The 20,051-nt window shown below is 46.6% G+C and overlaps 1 protein-coding gene across 1 annotated transcript in view; it reads right to left on the bottom strand.

Annotated features, from left to right (window-relative positions):
- Nucleotides 1-20,051, bottom strand: part of TTC23 (tetratricopeptide repeat domain 23) — a 111,273-nt gene that overhangs the window by 22,699 nt on the left and 68,523 nt on the right. Inside the window, 4 exon segments of the mRNA XM_047766805.1 lie at nt 952-1,014; nt 1,016-1,102; nt 4,948-5,075; nt 17,662-17,767. Coding sequence (XP_047622761.1) covers nt 952-1,014; nt 1,016-1,102; nt 4,948-5,075; nt 17,662-17,767 — 384 coding nt within the window.

The raw sequence follows: 20,051 nt of genomic DNA on the forward strand, positions 1-20,051 counted from the left end.
AAATTTAACAAGAAGTAAACATAAGTACTAGAAGAACACATGGAAGTTTCTCTCTAAACTAGTGTACAGAAAGAATAAAATAAGATTGATAATTACACTATGTACACATTTTAAATTATTTGCAAAGTAAAAAAAAATTTGCTAATTCATTTAAAAATCTATGTGCATACATGGATTTTTTTGTACCCCAAAAGTGCTAGCTGAGATCAACTGCAAAAGTGATGTCATCTTACCTAATAAGCCAGCTGTTAAGTTGCATTTATTTATTTTAATTTTATTTTATTTAAATTTTATTGGTGTATAGTTGCATAGAGTTGACTTACAAAGTTGTCTTCATTTCATGTGTATGGCAATGGAGGTATATATATCCTTTTTTCCCCATATAGGCTATCACAGACTATTGAGTGGAGTTCCCCATGCTATACAGTAAGTACCTCCTGGAGGTATGAACAGTGACCTCCTTGTTAGTTATCTGATTTATATATAGCAGGGTGTATATGTCAATCCTAAGCTCCTAATTTATCCCTTCCCTTTACATTCCCCTTTGGTATCCTGTTTCTGTTTTGTAAGTTCTTTTACTATTATTATTATTATTATTATGCTTTTTAGGGTCACACCCACGGCATATGGAAGTTCCCAGGCTAGGGTTCAAATCAGAGCTGCAGCTGCTGGCCTACAAGGGCCCACAGCAATGCAGGATCTGAGCCACATCTGCAAACTACACCATAGCTCACAGTCACACTGGATCCTTAACCCACTGAGCAAGGCCAGGGATGAAACCCATGTCCTCATGGATACTAGTTGGGTTTGTTACCACTGAGCCACAATGGGAACTCATGTTTTATAAGTTCTTAATGTTGCATTTAAAAAGAACACAGTGGAGGGATAGAAAGTGACCTGTGGGGAAGGATGGGACAGCTTTTCTCTGTGTTAGCTGCACTGCAGCTTTACCTTCTTCAATTTCTTGTCGGTCCCGCTCTGGTTCCCTTGTGCCAGGTCGGCCCCACTCAGGAGCCAGGTATGTCTCTGCCACCTCAGGACTGAGATCACCAAACACTGCCACTTTAGCCTCCAGGGACTCTCTCAGGATCGAGGTGGCTCTCTGTGAAAGTAACAAAATGCTTCTGGTTAAACACAAGTTCGAAGGCAGATAAAGATCAGTGCCTCCTAATAAAAAGATGTTAACAGCTGTGTATTTTCACTTTTTAGGGGGAAAAGTTTGGGTAGAATGTCTCAGGAGCTACACCTACTCTCCTCCTTAAGTAGGAATCAGGAAATAAAACACATAAGGGTGGGAATGGTGTGAACTCTGCGACTGTATAAAGGACCCCTGGAGAAAAAGCCACCTCAGATGTTACAGGAACTCATTTCAGTAAGAAAAAAAAGCTAATGGGTACTGGATCATGTCCTTTATGTGTCAAAAATTGTGTTAAACAGTTCACACAGGTGAACTCATCTAATTTTCAGTCTCCTCGTATGACAGAGGAGGAGACTGAGGCACAGAGCAATCAGGAAACTTGCTCAGAGACAGTTCATCAGTGGCAGACCCAGACTGAATTCTGCCAGTTTTAATCCTTCTTAGTTTCAGGCTCCTCTCCCTCTGTGCACAGTGACATTCTTATGTAAGTGAAAACTACAGAGTTTCCTGGCAATTTATTTACTCGTGGAACATATTCCAGGGTTTTCTATTTCTTACAAGAAACAGTTCAGGAAACCAAAAGCAAACATTCCAACATAGTGAAAAGTTAAATATATTTGACATTTTGTTTGGTTTATGTGATTTATTTATACCAACGTGGAATAAAAAATATGAGTTGGTATTAATCTCTTCAGTCAGATATCAAGACAATACAGAGGGAAAACCATGTTGGTCTCTGCTATATCTCCTGAAATTCTTCCACGATCTTCCAACACCTTTACAGTTACATAACACAAATGCCAAATTTAAGAGCCAAATAAAGCAGGAACCAGTGAAGAAGTCTTGCCCACCACACACCCCTGCAGGCAATGCTTGTGTTCCCCAGACAGAGGTGTCAGCAAAGCCTTTACTCAATTTACTGGCAAGAATATGATTTAGGTTCTGGAGGAAGGATCAGGCAACAACAGTAAAGGTACTGATAAGGCAGAAACAATTTCTTAGGTGGGGAGTTAACTGACTGCTGGGGAAGAGAAACTGTGTAAATTGTGAACTGTGTGACCCAACTTAGTACCCAAGGGACCTGCCTGATGCTAAAGCCTGTCATGTCCCTTGTACCATGTCCCCTCCCAGTATCTGTGATGCAAGTGTTGGATTTGGCAGCTTTTCCATGAAAACTGGTTGTCAGGCCTGGAGCAGCCAATGATGGAAACAAGCCAGTCTCCTTTTCCTAAATGAAGCTCTCAATGCCATTTACAGCCTGACCACGGAAACCAGACTTGGATGTGCATGAACTTCAATGGCAAGCTGAGACGCCACATGGGCATGGGTTGAGACGAAACAGACTGTGGTAGTGTCTGAGGGTTAGAGAAGCTTAATGGAAGGGAGTAAGGAATAAATAGGATTTAGGGGGGCTAAGAAGGGGGCATGGGAATCTTGGGGCATAGGCGGGAGGTGGGAGTAGCACATGGCATGTTCAGGGCCAATGAGCACACATGTTTGACTGGCAGCAGAGAATGTAGGAAGAGGAGCAGCTGGAGATAAGGCAAAAGTCATGGGCTGGGCTCTGGTGAGAGGGCCTCCACGCCAGGCTGAGCAGTTTGAGTTTGGATTTTCTTATGGGAGAATAAGAAGCCAGAGCAGAGGTTCTTGCGAAGCAGAGCAGCACAACTAGAAGAGTGTTTTTACACAGAGTATCTTAACCTGTGGCCAAGTGATGTTCGCTTACATTTTCCTCATTTCTGGACCACATGTAAGCTGTGACCACATCTGGGGGTGGTCTGAGCACAGCCCGGCTGGCTGACTCCAACTGGAACCCACAGTGAGAAGTCTGCCTCAAGGGTGAGCATGAACCAAGGTGCCATGTTTGGTTGGACAGGTTGTGTCACATACAGGGATGCCTGGCCCAGAGAAGGAGGAGGCCCGAAATCCAGCCCATGTTCCTCTCTCTAAGCTGTGTGCTCTGGCATGGGCTGTGTCCACCTGGAAAGGAGTCAGCTTTGTCTCTTATTACAACGCACTCAGAAGGTAGGCAGAGACCAGAGAATGAAAAGAGCCAGTTTGCTAAAATCTCCAAGGGAGGCCTCAGGAAGTGAGGCACATCTTTAGATCAAGGCCACTGATCTGGGTTACTTGGGCAAGGGCAGCGAGGTATAGCATCAGAGACAGCAGGCACCAGGGCAGGAAGCCAGACAGGAATGGGGAAAAGGGTGGACCCTTGTGGTGGCCAGAGCAGTCAGACAGCTCATATGCAAGCATCCAGCCACCCATCTACCTAGAGCTCCCTGAGCATGAGCAACAGGCTCCCTGCTCTCATGGAATCTGGTCTGGTAGGGGAGAGGGAAGAACCATCCACAAGATATTATCATTAAACACTGCTGTGTTAGAGCATTATATCAAACAGGAGTACTGTGATGAAGAAGAGTGGGGAGGGAGGAATCAGGCCAGGTGAGTCCTGAAAAATGGATCGGCGTTAGCCCAAAGATTAGTGAGGAAGAACCTTCTAAGAGCCTTAGAAAAAGCTGGCACTGCCCAGAAGTAGGGATTAGAAAAGGCCAATGTGGCCAGAATACCAATCAGGGGAGGGGGCAAAAATAAGGCTGGGAATATCAGCAGAATCTGGATCAGTGCCAGGTATGGTGGGCAATACAGGATGCTGGCTTATCTTAAGGGCACTGAGAAGCCAGGGGGGTATTTTACCATTGGGTGCTCACAGATCAGATCTGCTTTTTGAAAAGATCACCATGGCCTCCTTATTCAGAATAAATTAGAAAAGTGTAGGAGTGGGAGCAGAATCTGGAGGGCCAGAGTCTGTTGGAGTGGTCCAGGAGGGAGATGATGACTAGCAGAGGTAGAGATGGCAACCAATGGATGGATTCAATGGGCACTTTGGAGGTAAAGATGGCTGGTGAGCTGGAAGGGGTGAGGCATGATGGGGGCAGACTTCCCCTAGACTTCTGACCTGAGCACTCCTCACAGAACTTCTGGAGGTGTTCTAGAATTTGAGGTTCCTGAAAGGCCCCTCTACTTGGCTGGGTGATCCATAAAAACACAAAACTCCATTTGTTATGGCTGCTGTAGCCCTACTTTGGCCTGAGGAAAATGGGTGCATCTAGCTGAAAAGCCTATGTCACTTAAACTCACATCAGCTGAAGGGTGGAGGATTAAGGGTTAGGAGAGAGCTGTTGGGGAGGAGGTCTGTAAAACAGCAGAGAAAAGAAAAAGGTCTTCATCTCAAAGATTTGCCTTGATGGGTTAGAGTTGGGGAAAAAAAAATCTGTGTAAATCGAACCCTAGCATGTGCCTTTCTGGTAGTTGTTAGGTTTGTATGGAATAAATTCCCAAGGGTGTAACTACCAATGAATATAAATCTTGGGTCTGGTTCCACTTTGACAAGCCATGGAAAACATACCTGCATGGTTCAGTGGACAGTGAGCTGTAGCTTCTGTGCTGTGACACTCTCATTAAAGATGTAAATTCCATCCATTAGCCAAGATAAGAGATGAATTAGCCACACTAACTGCCGCCTGCTGTGCCAGCTAGAACCATAGGCTGTGAAAAGCAGGGTCTGTCCACTGGGTTCTCAAGGCTCCTGGTGCTTTAGGATGGACACGGCATCTACCTTCTCATAAACTTTTTTGTTTCCCAAGAGCAAGTGTGTGGGACCCGCCTAAGAGTGGCCACCTGGCCTTATTTATCCCTCTCCCCATAGCGCCGGGCCCATTCCCTGCACATAGCAGATGCTTCATGGATGCTTGGATATCAACCGTGTCGCCCATGTAAATAGTCAACTGTGGTCCAAACTCACTTACCTCTTTTTGCCCAGTGACTTGTAGAAAATGGCAATAATCGTCTTGAATGGAAAGAAATTTGGCTTTTCCCATCCCTTTGGCATCCTTAAGATGAGCTAGGCTCTCCTGAAAATACTGCTTGGCCACATCTGAAGAAAAACATGGTAACAACAACTTTGAAAATTGCTCCCAGACTTGAAATGGAAACAAAATAACTATGCATTTAGTGAGGGTGAACTATCTGAAAATAATAAGTAGTTGAACAAGAGGATCTGATTAAGGAAACTGTCTTTTGCCCATTAATCTGTTGTATCAGAAAAGATTCAGTTCTCAGAAAGATACAGCAATTTATCTTCCTTGGTTTTCATATGTCTCAGCTCTCCCAGGGATACAGTAAGCAAGGTTAAGGCAAATGGGGAGACTATGCCTCAGATCTGACACATCAGTAAGTTTCAGGTTGATTAACCATTAATTCTTTCTAGAACTCTGGTTGCTTCTCACTGAGGTTCGGACTCCAAGGGCTCACTGACTTTAACAGACTCTGTGATCTTGGAACTGATGACACTAAAATGGCTGGCATGCTGCTGAAAGAAAAACTCCAACAACTGAGAAAACATACTGGCTATAATACAGCTATTTATATATAGCTGAATATGTTTTTATTTATATATATACTTTTAACAAAAATATTTTTAAACATATGCCAATCTTGAAAGCAAGAAAAGGAAAATCTTAGGCATGGAAAATGAAGAGGGAACTAAAAGCCAGGGCAGCAAATGGCAGCTGAAGCTGAATGATCCATGAGGGGAATAGGAAAGAGGTGTATTCTGGAGTTCCCTGGTGGCCTAGTGGTTAAGGACTCAGAGTTGTCACTTCTGTGGCCTGGGTTACTGCTGTGGCGCAGGTGTGGTCCCTGGTCTGAGAACTTCTGCATGCCATGGGCATGGCCAAAACCAAAGCAAACCAAAACAAAAAACAGAAAAAAAAGGTATATTCCAAAAGGCCTGGGGTTTTATAAGCCTTAGTGGGCCTGGAGATGAAGCCTGAGGCCTATGTGAGGTAGAAAGCTAGAATAGAGCTCCCTGAAAATAATCCAGCGTGGCAAGCAGATTTCTAGGATGATCCCAAATGATTCCCATCCTTGTATAATGCTCTCCTCTTTGATTATGGGTGGAACTTGTAAGTATGCTGAGATATTACTCTTGTGATAAGGTTATATTATATGACACAGTTGACTGTGAGAAAGTGAAATTACCCCTTGGGCCTAACTTAATGACACAAGCTCTTTAAAAGCAGAGTTTTCTTCAGCTGATGGCACAAAAAGAAGGCAGAGAGATTCAAAGCATGAGAGGGGTTTGAAAAGGAGGTTCTTCATTGCTGAGATGGACCATGGTATAAGGACCCAAGAGTGGCCCAGAGGACCTGAGAGAGGTCTCTGGCCAATAGTCCACAAGAAAATGAGGACTTCAGTCCTACGACTGCAAGGAACTGAATTCTGCTAGTGACAAGAATCAACTTAGAAAAGGACCCTGTGCTCCAGATGAGACTGCAACTGGCTGAAAACTTGATTTTACATTGAGCGGAGAAGCCAGCCTTACCATGCTAGCCTTCTGACAGAAATGTGGGCTTAAACTGGGTGTTTAAACAATGAAACTTTGCTTTGCGGCAAAAGAAAACCAATATAGCCAGGAATTCCTAAAACTGAGATAAGAGCAATTGCACTAGTCCAAAGGGAGGCCTCAAGGCTGTCCCTCCAGAGGCCATGGCCAGAAAAAGAGCATCTGAAAGAAACTGAGACAGTACACATGGGCACAAACATGTGTGAGGGCTGAATATGCACCACCTCCTTGGTTTGGAAATTCTGAACCAGTAAATTAAAGTAGAAACTACTCTGAAAGTGGAAAAAGTATAGGCCTTCAGCACAGGGGTGGCAAACTGATTCTATAAAGGACCAGATGGTAAAATACCTTGGGCTTTGGGGCCCAAATGGTCTGTGTTGCAGCATGAAAGCAGCCAGAGATGACATGTGAATGAAAAAGCCTGGCTGTGTGCTAAGCCTGTGTGAATGAAAAAGCCTGGCTGGGTGGTAGAGCTGGATTTGTCCCCGGGGCAGTGAGTTTGTTGACTCCTGCTCTAGCAGAGGAAAATGTCATGTTTTCCTCCCTCAGGGAACATGGGATCCCCTCTGAGATCCTGCTGGAGACAACCACACGGTGACACACGACAAGGACACAAAGCTTGCTGGGGAGGAAGATGACCCATCTGTACAGTGGTCTACTTGACATTTCCACTTGGAAATCTCTTACATACTGTGTAGCACAAATGCCTATGCGCAAAAAGATAAAAGGTAATTTTGTGCTTCTTTAGATTTCCTATGTATTTGGTTATTTCCCCTTTATCACCTCTAATTTGGTATTCGTGATTTCTCCTCATATTCTTGATAAACAGGACAGTGCTATACCTATTTTAACACTTTTTCCAAAGAGGGGGCCCTTGAATTAATTTTGATGTGAGGAGTTCCCATTGTGGTGCAGCAGAAATGAATCTGACTACTATCCATGAGGTTGTGGGTTCCATCCCTGGCTTCTCTCATGGGTCAGGGATCCAGTGTTGCCGTGAACTGTGGTGAAAGTCACAGACACGGCTCAGATCCCGCATTGCTGTGGCAATAGTGTAGGCTGGCAACTGCAGCTCTGATTCGACCCTAGCCTGGAAACTTTAATATGCTGTGGGTGTGACCCTAAAAAGCCAAAAAAAAAAAACAAAACAATTTTTTTTTTTGAATGTGACTGCCAGGTGCTTCCAAAGAAGCCCCCATGAATACAGTGCTCCAGAATTCATGGAGGAGCAAGAATGGGGCCAGCCTGTGCAGGGTGTGATTGTCCTGGAGGCAGAAGAGCATGTCAGGAGGGCAGGCCTGGAGGTCAGGGACTGCCTAGGTTCATGTTCCAGCTCTGCACCTCCCATTGCTGGCCTTGGTTTTTTCATCTGAAAGGGGGACCATTACAGTAGCACCTCCATTATAAGCTGTTGTAAGGAGTAAATGGGTTAATGTGCACAAATAACTGATACCTAGTAAATGCCCCATAAATGTTAACCACTTTAGCTTTAGGGACAGTCACTGCGGTTATGGGTCTCCTTCGTCCACACTAGGCTGATTAGCAGGCACACTGGAAGCAAAGGTGGACATGGAAAGGACAGGGACACTATGCAAAGAGAGTGGTGGAACAACAGAGAAGTCTGTGATCATGTCCAGATAAACCCTCCATATACCTCAAGAGCCTTGAGAACACCCCTGAACTTCACAATGAAAATGGTGGATCGCCAGAAATGATTCAAGTACATGTGATCTATTTTAGAAAGGAGAGAAGTAAACACTTGGGAAATGTGTTGTCAAATCCAGTCAACTTACAGAAAACAAGTAAGTTGCATTTATCTGCAAGACTCACTTTGCTTAGGATCTAGGCAGTTGCCAGGTAGAAGCGAGAATTCGGCTGGGAGGTGCTGCCTACCAGAGAGGTCTCAGTGCAGGCTGGCCCCAGAGTTCATAACGAGACAGAGGCCGATTGAATTGGGGTCCCTGCTCCTCTCTTTCAATGGGGTCAGTGGGTGGGTGGGTGGGGTGTCTACCCACTGTCATACCAGCAGATGGATTTCTAGGATATTACTCAAATTTTGCTCCTGGTAGGAGAAAATTTTACCACATGGAAAATGTTACATCTCTTTAGTCCCTGCTGACTCATGGGAGAAAATATTACAGATTAAATGCTCAAAGTATTAACTTTGGCTACATTGATAATCTGATGACAGCAAATGTGAGGATGATGTGGTATTTATTTTGTTGATTCTAAAAGCATTAGAGAGATATATGTTCCAGGTCTAAAAATTAACAAGTCTATTCAAGAATGGAGTACTGTTGATATTTTAATTTTTTGTCTAATTGGGAATTAACCAAAGAATGTAACCAAGCTCTTCTTGAGAGTAGAGATTTTTCTGAGTCTCAGCCTTGTTTCCTTGGAGATGAGCCTTTACTCTAAAGACCAGCAGATGAAAAGGGCATGGGAAGGAGCTGGGGCTGAAACTGAGTTTCTGACGTGGGCTTTTGCAGAGGTGGTGCCAGGCTCAGAAAAAGGAAGAGGTCAAAAGGGATGGGAAACATTTCCCTTCCTTCCTGGGTAAGGAGTTGGTCTCCCAGACAAGGTGGACATAGCTGTGCTTGGTGCCTTTCCAGCCTCTTTCTTGTTAACGTTCTCCCACTTCTTAGTATTCTTTTCCCTGGCAGTCACATGCTGATGCCCCCAATCACCCCATTTCAACTGGTCCCCTAGACCTAAGTATTACATGTTCTTTTCCTTAGTGTAGCTGATCTCACAGGATGCTGGGAGAAAGGAAGTCACTTTACCTAACTCATACTGGTACGTAAATGGCTCACAGCCTCTAACTCAGGGAGGCCTGGTCACATTTTCCAAAGAGGATGCTTGTTAGTACATTTAGATCTCTGGAAGAGGGAGTGGAAGTGAGGGAGGAAGGAAGGGGTCAGAGGGAAGAAGGAACTTATTACTCAAACTAAGGTGGCATGGCTACTGAAGTGGAAGAAAGCTAGGCTTTGTGGTGAGATATCAGAGATGGGCCCTGCCTGGGAATCTGCCCTCTGGGGTCTTCTCCTAAAGTTGCTGCTTCCCTTTCCCCATCTCAGAGTCCTAAGCTTCTTAAAAGGTCCATGTCTCTCCCATTTCTCTTCCTGGGAGGTCTCTAGGAACAGACATGGTTGGGGGCATGGCATGGGTGGAGGGTTCTGACAGCTGCCATCACATACAGGCTGACCACAAGGCAGGCATCATGTCAGGACCTTGTGTATGAGAACTGCCTTGGGCTTGGGAACAGAAAAAGGTCCACAGTATCCACTGTGGGTGCCTTCTCTGTCTATAAACTGGAAACGACTTTTATGTTGACCTGGGCTATAGGGTAATTCCTTTATTATAAGACCTTGACCTATTTTCCCCACCCCTCCAACCCCTACAAATGAGTTTTCTGATCTATGAACCACATAATTAGTCTTTGAGGGGGAAGGAAATCTGTCCTATTACCACAGCTAAGGAGTGACTCCCTAATAAGCACAGCTGGTTCTCCTAGGATCGGGCATCCCTCAGGAGGTCCATCTGATACAGGTGACAACAGGATTTCCAGAGGGACAGGAGGTCACAGCCCCTGGGGTTGGATGCCACTTCTCAGCATTGACCTTGTGCCTGAGCTGGGTGTGGGTTCACAAAGAGCCACTAGTTTGAGTGCTCACACACATGGCCACTACTATCCTTAAAAACCTCCTCTAGAATCCTCAGCAACCTGATGCTGGTGGCCTCAGCAAAAGATGAGGTCATTTTCCAAAGCACAAGGATATGACTTAACTTGTAAATCTGAGCCTTAGTGGCACAGGTGTTCCAAGGCCTTGAATCTTCTCCCATTTTCATTCCTGCAGAAGGTTGGGGCTGGCTGTGTGTTAAGGTGAGGGGATGCATGGCCCAGTGGGAAGGGCGGCTTAATGTCTCCTGGCCCCTTCAGATTGTTCCATCTGTATGTTCACATACAGGCGAAAGAAAACCAGGCTCCATTCAAAGAGCAAGAGGAATGTGGGGTTATGATTTGGCACCCTGGAGGTCAGGAGGCTTTTAATTAAAATAAATTCCAGTAACCCTGGGCTCATTTTCTTGAGGCTGTCCTAAGGCAAGAGATGGAACAGTGAGGACGCTTTCAATAAGAGGCAGGCCTGTGGGTACAATGTGACAATTATCTTTTGTAACAGTCTTGGGAAACTCTGCGCTAACAGCAAAAGCATTAAGGACCCCAGGGAATTAGAAAATGGAAAGTCTCAAATCTTAGCCTGGCATTAACCCAGAGGAGTGCTATCACCCAGCAAACAAATAGACGGGACCCGTTTAGACTTTACTGAGAGCTGCCTATGCAGGCAGCCACCCTGAGGCCAACTACCAACCTTTGGGGTCCACAGGGCAGCCTGAGGACAGACAGACGGAGCTCAGGACAGGCTGTCTCCTTACCAGGAGACCACCTTCAAGAGGGACACTTTCACAGGGCCTGGCAGGGCTCCCGGGAGCGGCAGGCCTGCCACTCCTGAGAGGTGGGGTCCCTGGAAGGCCATGGCTGTCTCCCAGGACAGGTTTGCATCAGTAGAGTGAGGTGACCAAGATGGTGACAGGTTGGCTGCGGCTCACACAGGCTAGTGACATGAAGGGCCTGTGCGGTGCCTGGTGCCCACAGGGTTGTCACCATGGGGATCTGCCTGCCCTGAACATCCTCACCATCAGGAAGTTGACTGGGATGACCCCACCCCCCACCACTCAGAGTCCCAACTGGGGTCACCAGAGAATGATCAGGGGTCCAGCAGTGTCAGGCCTGTTGCCACAGTTGCTTGTCTTGGTGAACTATATGTGATTTCCATAGGCTGCCTATAAAATAAGTTTTTAAGCCACGTCAGGGTACAAATAACACAGGCTTTTCTGAGAAGTTCTGAACATAAATTATTAGCCAGAACAAAAGTGAAAAACTGGAGCCTCATAAAAGTGGTTATCATGGAGCACATCACCCTCCCTGGGAGAGGAATGATGCTGCAGACTTTGTTCTCAGACACAAAGATGAAATACGGTTTGTGAGCAAGGCCCTGTGAGGTTTCAATTCTGCTCCAGGTTGTCCCTCTGTGAAAATACACCAACAGCACAGACTCAGGGTGGAGGAGGCCACCCCTCCTACTTCTCTGCTTGCCTCAAGAGCTGCCAACCCCTGCAGCCCCACCTTTTAGGGCTTTGGGGTTCCCCATACCTCTGGGACAGAGCACCCATGGTGCTGCTCCCGCTCTGGTTCTGGAGTGTGGTTAGCAGGCAGTGCCTGGCCTCCGTGTACACCCTGCTCTGCCTCTAATAGGTAGAGTGAAGCTGGACACACCTGGGGGCCCAGTCCCCTAGATGGGATGCTCTAAGGTACTTTTCCAGAGGTTTCTGAGAGGGTTCTACTAATGACAGTGGGAAACAGGGTAAGAAGTTTCTCTCTTCTTCTCTGGCCTCACCCCACTGGCTCTCCACCACTTCCCTTTCTCACCTGGCCCTTGGAGCACAGCGCAGGCATGGGTGCTGACATCTGCTCGGAAGTGCAGAGGTATCAGACTCAGGCTGGCTGGGCATTTTGGAATAAGTAGCCTCGAGTGGGAGCTGAGGAAGGGTCCCTCAGAGCACACAGGGCTTGTGGGGGTGGAAGAGGCGAGGAGGGGATGAGTGAGGAGGAAGGAGAGGGTTGGGGGTGTGGCCAGCAGCAGCTTACACTCATTTCCACTGCAGGCCTATACCATAAGCCCCACTTGGGGGCCTCAGGTTGGAGGTGGGGTGAGGGAGGCAGCAAGGCAGCCAAAGAGAGCCATAGAAAATTGAAGGCCACCAGACTGTGGCTGCTCCCAGGTGGCCCAGTTACCTGTCAGGAGCCTACTGGAGTCGGGTGCAAGTGTACACCAGAGGCTGTCTGATTTCCAGTCTCTCTCAGACACATGGAGCCCACAGAGTATCAGCACCCCAGGAACAGAGAGTGGGCTGGGGGTAGGGCAGGGCCCAGCCTGGGGTAGGCTGAGAAGCAGGCCATATAGGAGGAGCTGAGAAAAGGGATGACCTTGTAGGGTAAAAAAAGAAGAGACTTCGAGATACAGTGACTACCTTCAGAGATTTACATATTTCATGTCTACTATATAAAACGTGGATAGAGGCCAGGACAAGTGGGGGCTGGGAGACACACATATTTGTGCCTAGGGAATTCTATCTTGGGAATGCACCCCATGCCCATGAGTCTGTCCATGTAGCGGAGGATCCTACCCTCTGGCCCAGGCTCTGACGGGGAAGAGCCCGTTCCTTTCTGCTGTCTTTGGAGCCTGCAGAGCTCCTGGGCCTGCCAGAGCCCAGGCCGCAGATGGGGCCACTTCCAAACAAGGCTGCCTGTGCTCAGCGGGCGCTGCCTCTCAAAGGTTTACACTGCAATGTACTTGGCTTCAGCCCATTTCATTTTAATATCCTTTAGGAGAAGAGTTATAAACACAAGGCCAATGCCCTGACACTTAGCAGGGTTGGAAGAGCTGTTAAGACCAAGTTTGTCTATGGCTGCTCTGGGAAGCTGGCCAGGCTCAGGTTAGTGACATTCTGTGAGCCTGAATTGGGAGTCCTTATGCAATCACAACCCTTCATGACTTCTAGGGCAGTTCTGACTGCATGAGGAATGCACAGAGCAAAGGGATTAGCTTGAGTGTGGAGCCTGAAACACACTGGCTTCTTGGCCAGTGGCGTTTTGTTTGTCAGAGGGCATGCCTTCAATGGACATTCAGCAAGCAGGCTGTGGAGAATCCCTAAATGAGAAACTTTTCTCATTAAAGATTCTTAAAAACAAAAACAAACAAACAAAAAAACCCCCTGTACTTGGCACAGACAGGTTAAACATAGGAGAACAAAGCTGAGATCCCTGTGCATGTGGATTTCCTTGACACTCAGTGGAACATGCAGATTTGCTCCCAGGGGATCTGGTTGGGACTTCCGAACCACAAGTGACCAAAATGTCCAGGCCAAAGAGTCCTGAATGGATGAGAGCTGGGCGGGGTTGGGAGGGTCTGGGGGTTGGTCCCCCTTAGTTGTCATATTGAGATAAATTCCAAATTCCCCTTTCCCCTTGCTGAAGGTAGCAGAAGCCTGGAGACACCTCAGTTAAGGGTGGGTTTCTTTCATTAACGCGTGGGCTGTGTGTGAGGGGATAGCAGAGACCGCAAGGCCAGGCACCCTTAAACATGGTGGGACGTGCCTGCCCGCTGCCACTGCAGCTCCTGGCTGAGGGGGACCTGGCTCATTTCTGCCTTCAGGGGGAGGCCAACTCCAAGCATGGAACATGGCCACACCCCCTCGGCCCACACTTTTAGGCACTGGTGGGTCAGAGCCGGAACAAACTCTCTCAAAATGCCTGCCAGCCAGTTCATTTTCCACAGCTTTCCCTACGTTCCCACCAAAGGAACAAAGTTTCTTTAAGCTGGTTAACATAACAGGAGTGGTCTGTGGCTTCACTTAGCTTGTATTCATTTCTGATGTGCCCATTTCAATGGTTTGTTTGAGGTCTTAGGGATGAGGGCTGGTGCTCTTCTCTGCACCTGTCCCAGGGCTTCTGGGTGCAGGTAACCAAACAGCCTGAGCTGCCAAAGAGGCATGGGGCAAAAGATGGGCTAAGAGCCTGTGCTTGCTCCTGGGCTGGCCCCTTCCCAATGGCACTCCAAACTGGTTTCCTTGGGCTGCCTTGGCCCTTCTCATGTCCCTTCTCTCCCAAGGCCACACGCTCTTTAGCTGGTTTAAGCAGGGAGGGGCAAGGAAGGAAAAAGGGCATGTGCAGTGCCAGTCCTTGCAACACAGCACGGAGGTCAAGAGCCTAGGCTCAAATCTACCACTCCCTCGGCTCCCGGAGAAATTGCTTCTGTGCCCCAGTTTGTCCATCTGAAAACTGGGCATACTTGTACCAACCTCATAGAGCTGTTGTGAGGATCAACCGCATCGATAAATATAACACGGTTAGAGCCATGACAGGATGCGCTGTGTAAGAATTAACTATTGTCAAGAAAAAGACAAATACCATATGATATCACTTATTTGTGGAATCTAAAATATGGCACAGATGATCCTATCTACAAAACAGAACCAGACCACGGCCAAGGAGAGCAGACTTGTGGTTCCCAGGGGGGAAGATGGGAGGGAGTGGAATGGACAGGGAGTTTGGGGTTGGGGGATACAACCTGTTATATCTAGAATGGATGGGCAATGGGGCCCTACTGCATAGCACAGAGAACTGTGTGTGATTGGGTCACTGTGCTGTACAACAGAAAGTGAAGAAACATTGTAAATCAACTATACTTTAATTAAAAAAAGAATTGGCTGTTATTACTGTGTGAGGTCATTAAATTCTCACAGACCTAATTATTGGCACCACGTGGGCATTAGTGGCATTCTCAGTTTATAGGGAAGACTATACTAACACCATATTTAGACTGGAAAACTTAGAAAAAATACATAATGAGATTGTTTCTCAGTCTGTAATTACACAAAGCAGAATGGCCTAACTTTGTAGCTACAGGGAAAAAAATTTTAGGATGTGATTCCTATTGGTTCCCCCCAATCCATACCTTCTTTAGGTAGGTACACTAAGCATTCCTCTAGCTGTTTGGTATTCTCTGGGGAAGAGAACCCTTCCCCAACACTCCACCAATTTAAATGCTCAGAACCCTCCAGTTCTCAAACCAGGAGTCCCTGAGAGAAAAAGGGAGAACCTGACAACCACTTATCATATTCACATTCCCCAGCTCAGAAGTTGGGGATCTAGCCTTCACACCCATTTCCTTCACTCAGAGCCTGAAACATATTTGACTTAGTTATCATCAACTGATAATTGATTTCACATAAAAAAAAAAAAAATCCAGGATTTCTCTTTGTGGCTCAGTGGTTAATGAATGCGACTAGGAACCATGAGGTTGCAGGTTCGATCCCTGGCCTTGCTCAGTGGGTTAACGATCCGGTGTTGCTGTGAGCTGTGGTGTAGGTCACAGACTCGGCTTGGATCTGGTGTTGCTGTGGCTCTGGCGTAGGCTGGCGGCTACAGCTCTGATTAGACCCCTAGCCTGGGAACCTCCATATGCCACAGGAGTGGCCCTGGAAAAGGCAAAAAGACCAAAAAAAAAAAAAAAAAATCCAGATTTCTGCCTTCTCTTCAAAAAGCAGAACTGCCAATATAAGCCTCCTTTCCACATAATAATGGACTGGACCTGAGCAACAGCTGCTCACTTTTTTTTTTGTCTTTTTTGTTGTTGTTGTTGTTGCTATTTCTTGGGCCACTCCCGCGGCATATGGAGGTTCCCAGGCTAGGGGTCAAATTGGAGCTGTAGCCACCGGCCTACGCCAGAGCCACAGCAACGCGGGATCTGAGCCGCGTCTGCAAACTACACCACAGCTCACGGCAACGCCGGATCGTCAACCCACTGAGCAAGGGCAGGGACCGAACCCGCAACCTCATGGTTCCTGGTCGGATTCGTTAACCACTGCGCCACAACGGGAACTCCAGCTGCTCACTTTTGACAAGGGACAGGCTTCTCCAGTGTGCCACAGTCCTCACCCCTCCATAGTGGCACTCAGAGTACAGCCAATGCTTAACTGCCATTTATAATTATGCTTACGGAGTTCCCGTCGTGGCGCAGTGGTTAATGAATCCGACCAGGAACCATGAGGTTGCGGGTTCGGTCCCTGCCCTTGCTCAGTGGGTTGACGATCCGGCGTTGCCGTGAGCTGTGGTGTAGGTTGCAGACGCGGTTCGGATCCCACGTTGCTGTGGCTCTGGCGTAGGCCGGTGGCTACAGCTCCGATTCCACCCCTAGCCTGGGAACCTCCATATGCCGCGGGAGTGGCCCAAGAAATAGCAACAACAACAACAACAAAATAAAAATAAATAAATAAATAAATATATAATTATGCTTACTGCTGTCACTCTTTTCTGTTGACTACCCACTTCACTCACATTGCCCACTTGGTTCCCATAGCCACTTAGATCTGTGACTCTTGGTAATCTAGGGGTTCCCATCATGTTTGCATTTTAAGAGTCCTATTAATAGCTGCATGGAAGGTTCTTTTCCCCATTAAAGGAATTTAAGCCTTCATTAAGTTGGTTGAAATGTTGGCTCTTTGAAGATTCTGAGATTAATTGTTAGGTATGGAGTGTTCTAAGGAGTGAGGATAAGAAAAGTCCCCTGCCTTCTCTCTATACCTCCAGGTCTGAAAGGGTGCTCCAAGCTCCAATAAGGGCTCTGCAAGGTGGGATGGACAGAGGGATAATCGGGGTACCCCCTTCTCCAGCTCGTTCTTGGCCAGGAGCCCCTGCCTGGTGCAGGGACCTCTTTAGGCCGGGCTGCTCACTGAGGCATCCCTTTCACCTTAGCCCAACTCCTGCTCCCTGAACCCCAGCCCCAAGCCTTCCAGATATCGACTTCAGGTTGATGGCACATTGGACCTTATTTTACTGCAATGCATAACTACTTTTATCTGACATTTGGAATATACCTCTAGGTCTTTTTTATCAGTTACACTCTGTTTCTGAATATTCTGACCACCACCAACAAAGTCATTAGAACGCATATTCTCCATCAATAAGGGCATAGTGTATGCTCTGAGCCTGGGATGGAGAATTAGAGCACTCCCAAGCTCACTGTTCTACCTATTATGTGGGGCTAAGAAAAACTCTCTGACTCATAAACGGCAACTTCCTTTTGGAATCCTGAAGCTGCGTCAGTTCATCCTGATTGAAAGCTTAGCCCTGTGAGAGTCTGGAAGCCAGAGTTCCAACAGGTCAGATGTGTTGCCACAGTAGCTCCACAACAATCTTTAAAAATAGATCACCTTTGAAAGCAGAACAGATTTCCCCGTAAGCCCAGCACGAACTCTCTGGGGCTCCAATGGCTATGTTTGGACGAAAATTTGCTGTATTTGAAGGTAAAAGATGAGAGGAAGGCTGGACAGGGAGAGAAACCAAAGGACCCTGGTGAAGCTAACAGAGGAGGCTCTCTGAAGGGTCTGTGTCACAGCTCCATCACCAAAGGCAGCTGTCCCTCAGCCCTCCCCACCCCCATGGGACAGGCAGGGAGCAGGCAGTGCCTGCCCCTCATGGAAGGCTGGCTCTCACCGTGGTGCTCAGGTCTCCCAGAAACGATGGCAGCATGGGCAACAGAGTGTGCAGAGATGGCTGCGTCCTCCTGAGAGGGGTTTCTGCCCAGGATGATGAGGTGTGCCTGTCACCACAGAAAGAAGAAACATGGTTGTTTACATCCTATGGCAGAAGCAACAGGGAACTAACTGTTCTTGCAGCGATAAGCAGAAAGCCAAGGAAATTTCTAGCAGGCTGGACAATATGATTTATGTGGAAGCACAATCAACTCTTGGGAGAGCTGGATTTTAAAAGCATTTTGTAGTGGAGAGAGAAAGTACCAGGCTCTGGATGCAGAGTCCAAATGGCTCGATGCTGTGGCCAGGTCCTATCACTAAGTAGATCACTTAAAGGCTATGCTCCCATGAGTGCAGGGTCAGCAAAAGAAGGGGGTGGGTTTCCAGAAGGAAGGAGATGGCTTAACAAGTGCCAGTACTGTGCAGTGGGAGTGGGCAAGTACTGGGCAGGGGAACTGGACAGCCCAGAGACGGGGGCCTGTGAGCAGCCTCACCCACAGAAACCTAGACCCCTGTCCCATGCCTGCCCCTCCAAGCTCATTTGCCTACCCCCTTGGCAAACCTGCCTATATGAGCTGCCTGAGCACAGAAAGCAGCGCAGTTCCTTGAAAATAAAGCCCATTTAAAAAGTCTTTAAGGGGTTGGAGTTCCCGTCATGGCGCAGTGGTTAACAAATCTGACTAGGAACCATGAGGTTGTGGGTTCGGTCCCTGCCCTTGCTCAGTGGGTTGACAATCCGGCATTGCCGTGAGCTGTGGCGTAGGTTGCAGACGAGGCTCGGATCCTGAGTTGCTGTGGCTCTGGCGTAGGCTGGCAGCTGTAGCTCCGATTTGACCCCTAGCCTGGGAACCTCCATATGCCTATGAACATAAAGTAATAATAATCCTTTCCAATAAAATACAAAACACATCCCTTCAAATAAAAAGATATTAAACAAATTAATTAATAATTAAAAGATAAAGTTGCTAGTCATCTGCCTGTCCCCATTTGGAGCTTAAAAATGCTTTAGTAATATATTTATAGTCATCCAATAAACAGGTACTGTCAGATCACCTACAACAAGAGAGGCATGGGCTGGAAAGTGTGGGCAGTATAGAAAGCAACAGGCAGGAACATGTGAAGTCACGCGATGCACTGATGTCAGATGGTATGTGGTTCACAACTGACTGCCAAGAGCCACAGAATTACTAACATACCAAGAGTTTCAAGGAGAGAAACACTAGATTGGGATAGGGAAAACAACTAAGATTTAAGCTTCACTTTCATTCTCTTTCATTTGTGCTATCATTTTAATATTTTCGAGACATTTTACTACCCTCATATTATAGAGGAGGAAACAGGCTGCTGAATGGGTGATTTGCCCAAGATATCTTACAGTTAATAAAGGATAGAGATAAGACTCTGACCTTGATACTCTGTCTTCAAATTTGCTATTTCTACCGTGTCATGAATGCTGACACCCTCCTGCCCTGACCCATGGTGGCAGACATCACCAGTTGATGCCCACACACTGCCCACAGCACCCTGATTCATTCAGCCTCCAAGAGCTATGACTAATCCATGGGAGCTGGCCTAGGTAAAGCCATACCACTAGAACCTTCTAGTCCAGACCAAGCAGTGAGACAGTAAAATCATAGAGACTTGCTCCTCTGACAACCAACTAAATGCATTTCTGAGATGATAATCAGGGTAGATTTGATTCGTCAGAATCAGTTTGTCATACATTAAAATCCACAAAGTTACTAGCTCTAGACTTTTTATGATAGGGGCTACTTCAAATCAAGATTGCTGGTAACAATTTTTATTGCTGTGCTAGAACAGTCAGAATTTCATATTTGTAAATGCCAACAATATCCCTTGTTTTAAAACTACGTTTCTTATTACAGGATATATAAGTTGAATATGTGATTTTGGCAACTCCTAAATTAGTCATTACTTTTGATTTGGCCTGAAGTTCTGACTTGAAATGTTTTCCAAATAGGAGCCACAGGGATAGAGTGAAAGGATCCAATGTTCAATGTTTGGGGAAAGGATAAAAGAGAGGAAAAGCCTGCCCCACCCCAAATGCAAATGAGTCATGTTTACTTTGTCTTTTCCCCTAGGTTAACTACAATCCACTACTGAGGAGAGCATCCTCTGAGGCCAGGAGGGATTTAACTTAATGTTGTTACAACGAATTTTTACACATAATATTTTGGCTTGATTAAAACTCAAATTCATATTCAAAAAGATTTCATATTTTGTTTCCACTCAATATTATAATTCAAGGCAATATAAAAGAACTGGGCCTATCAAAATTACTTTTAAATGAATAATCACATGTTCTGAGAGTTCTGTAAGTTACCCTTTGTC

Source organism: Phacochoerus africanus, chromosome 2, assembly GCF_016906955.1.
Source record: "Phacochoerus africanus isolate WHEZ1 chromosome 2, ROS_Pafr_v1, whole genome shotgun sequence".
Lineage (NCBI taxonomy): Eukaryota > Metazoa > Chordata > Mammalia > Artiodactyla > Suidae > Phacochoerus > Phacochoerus africanus.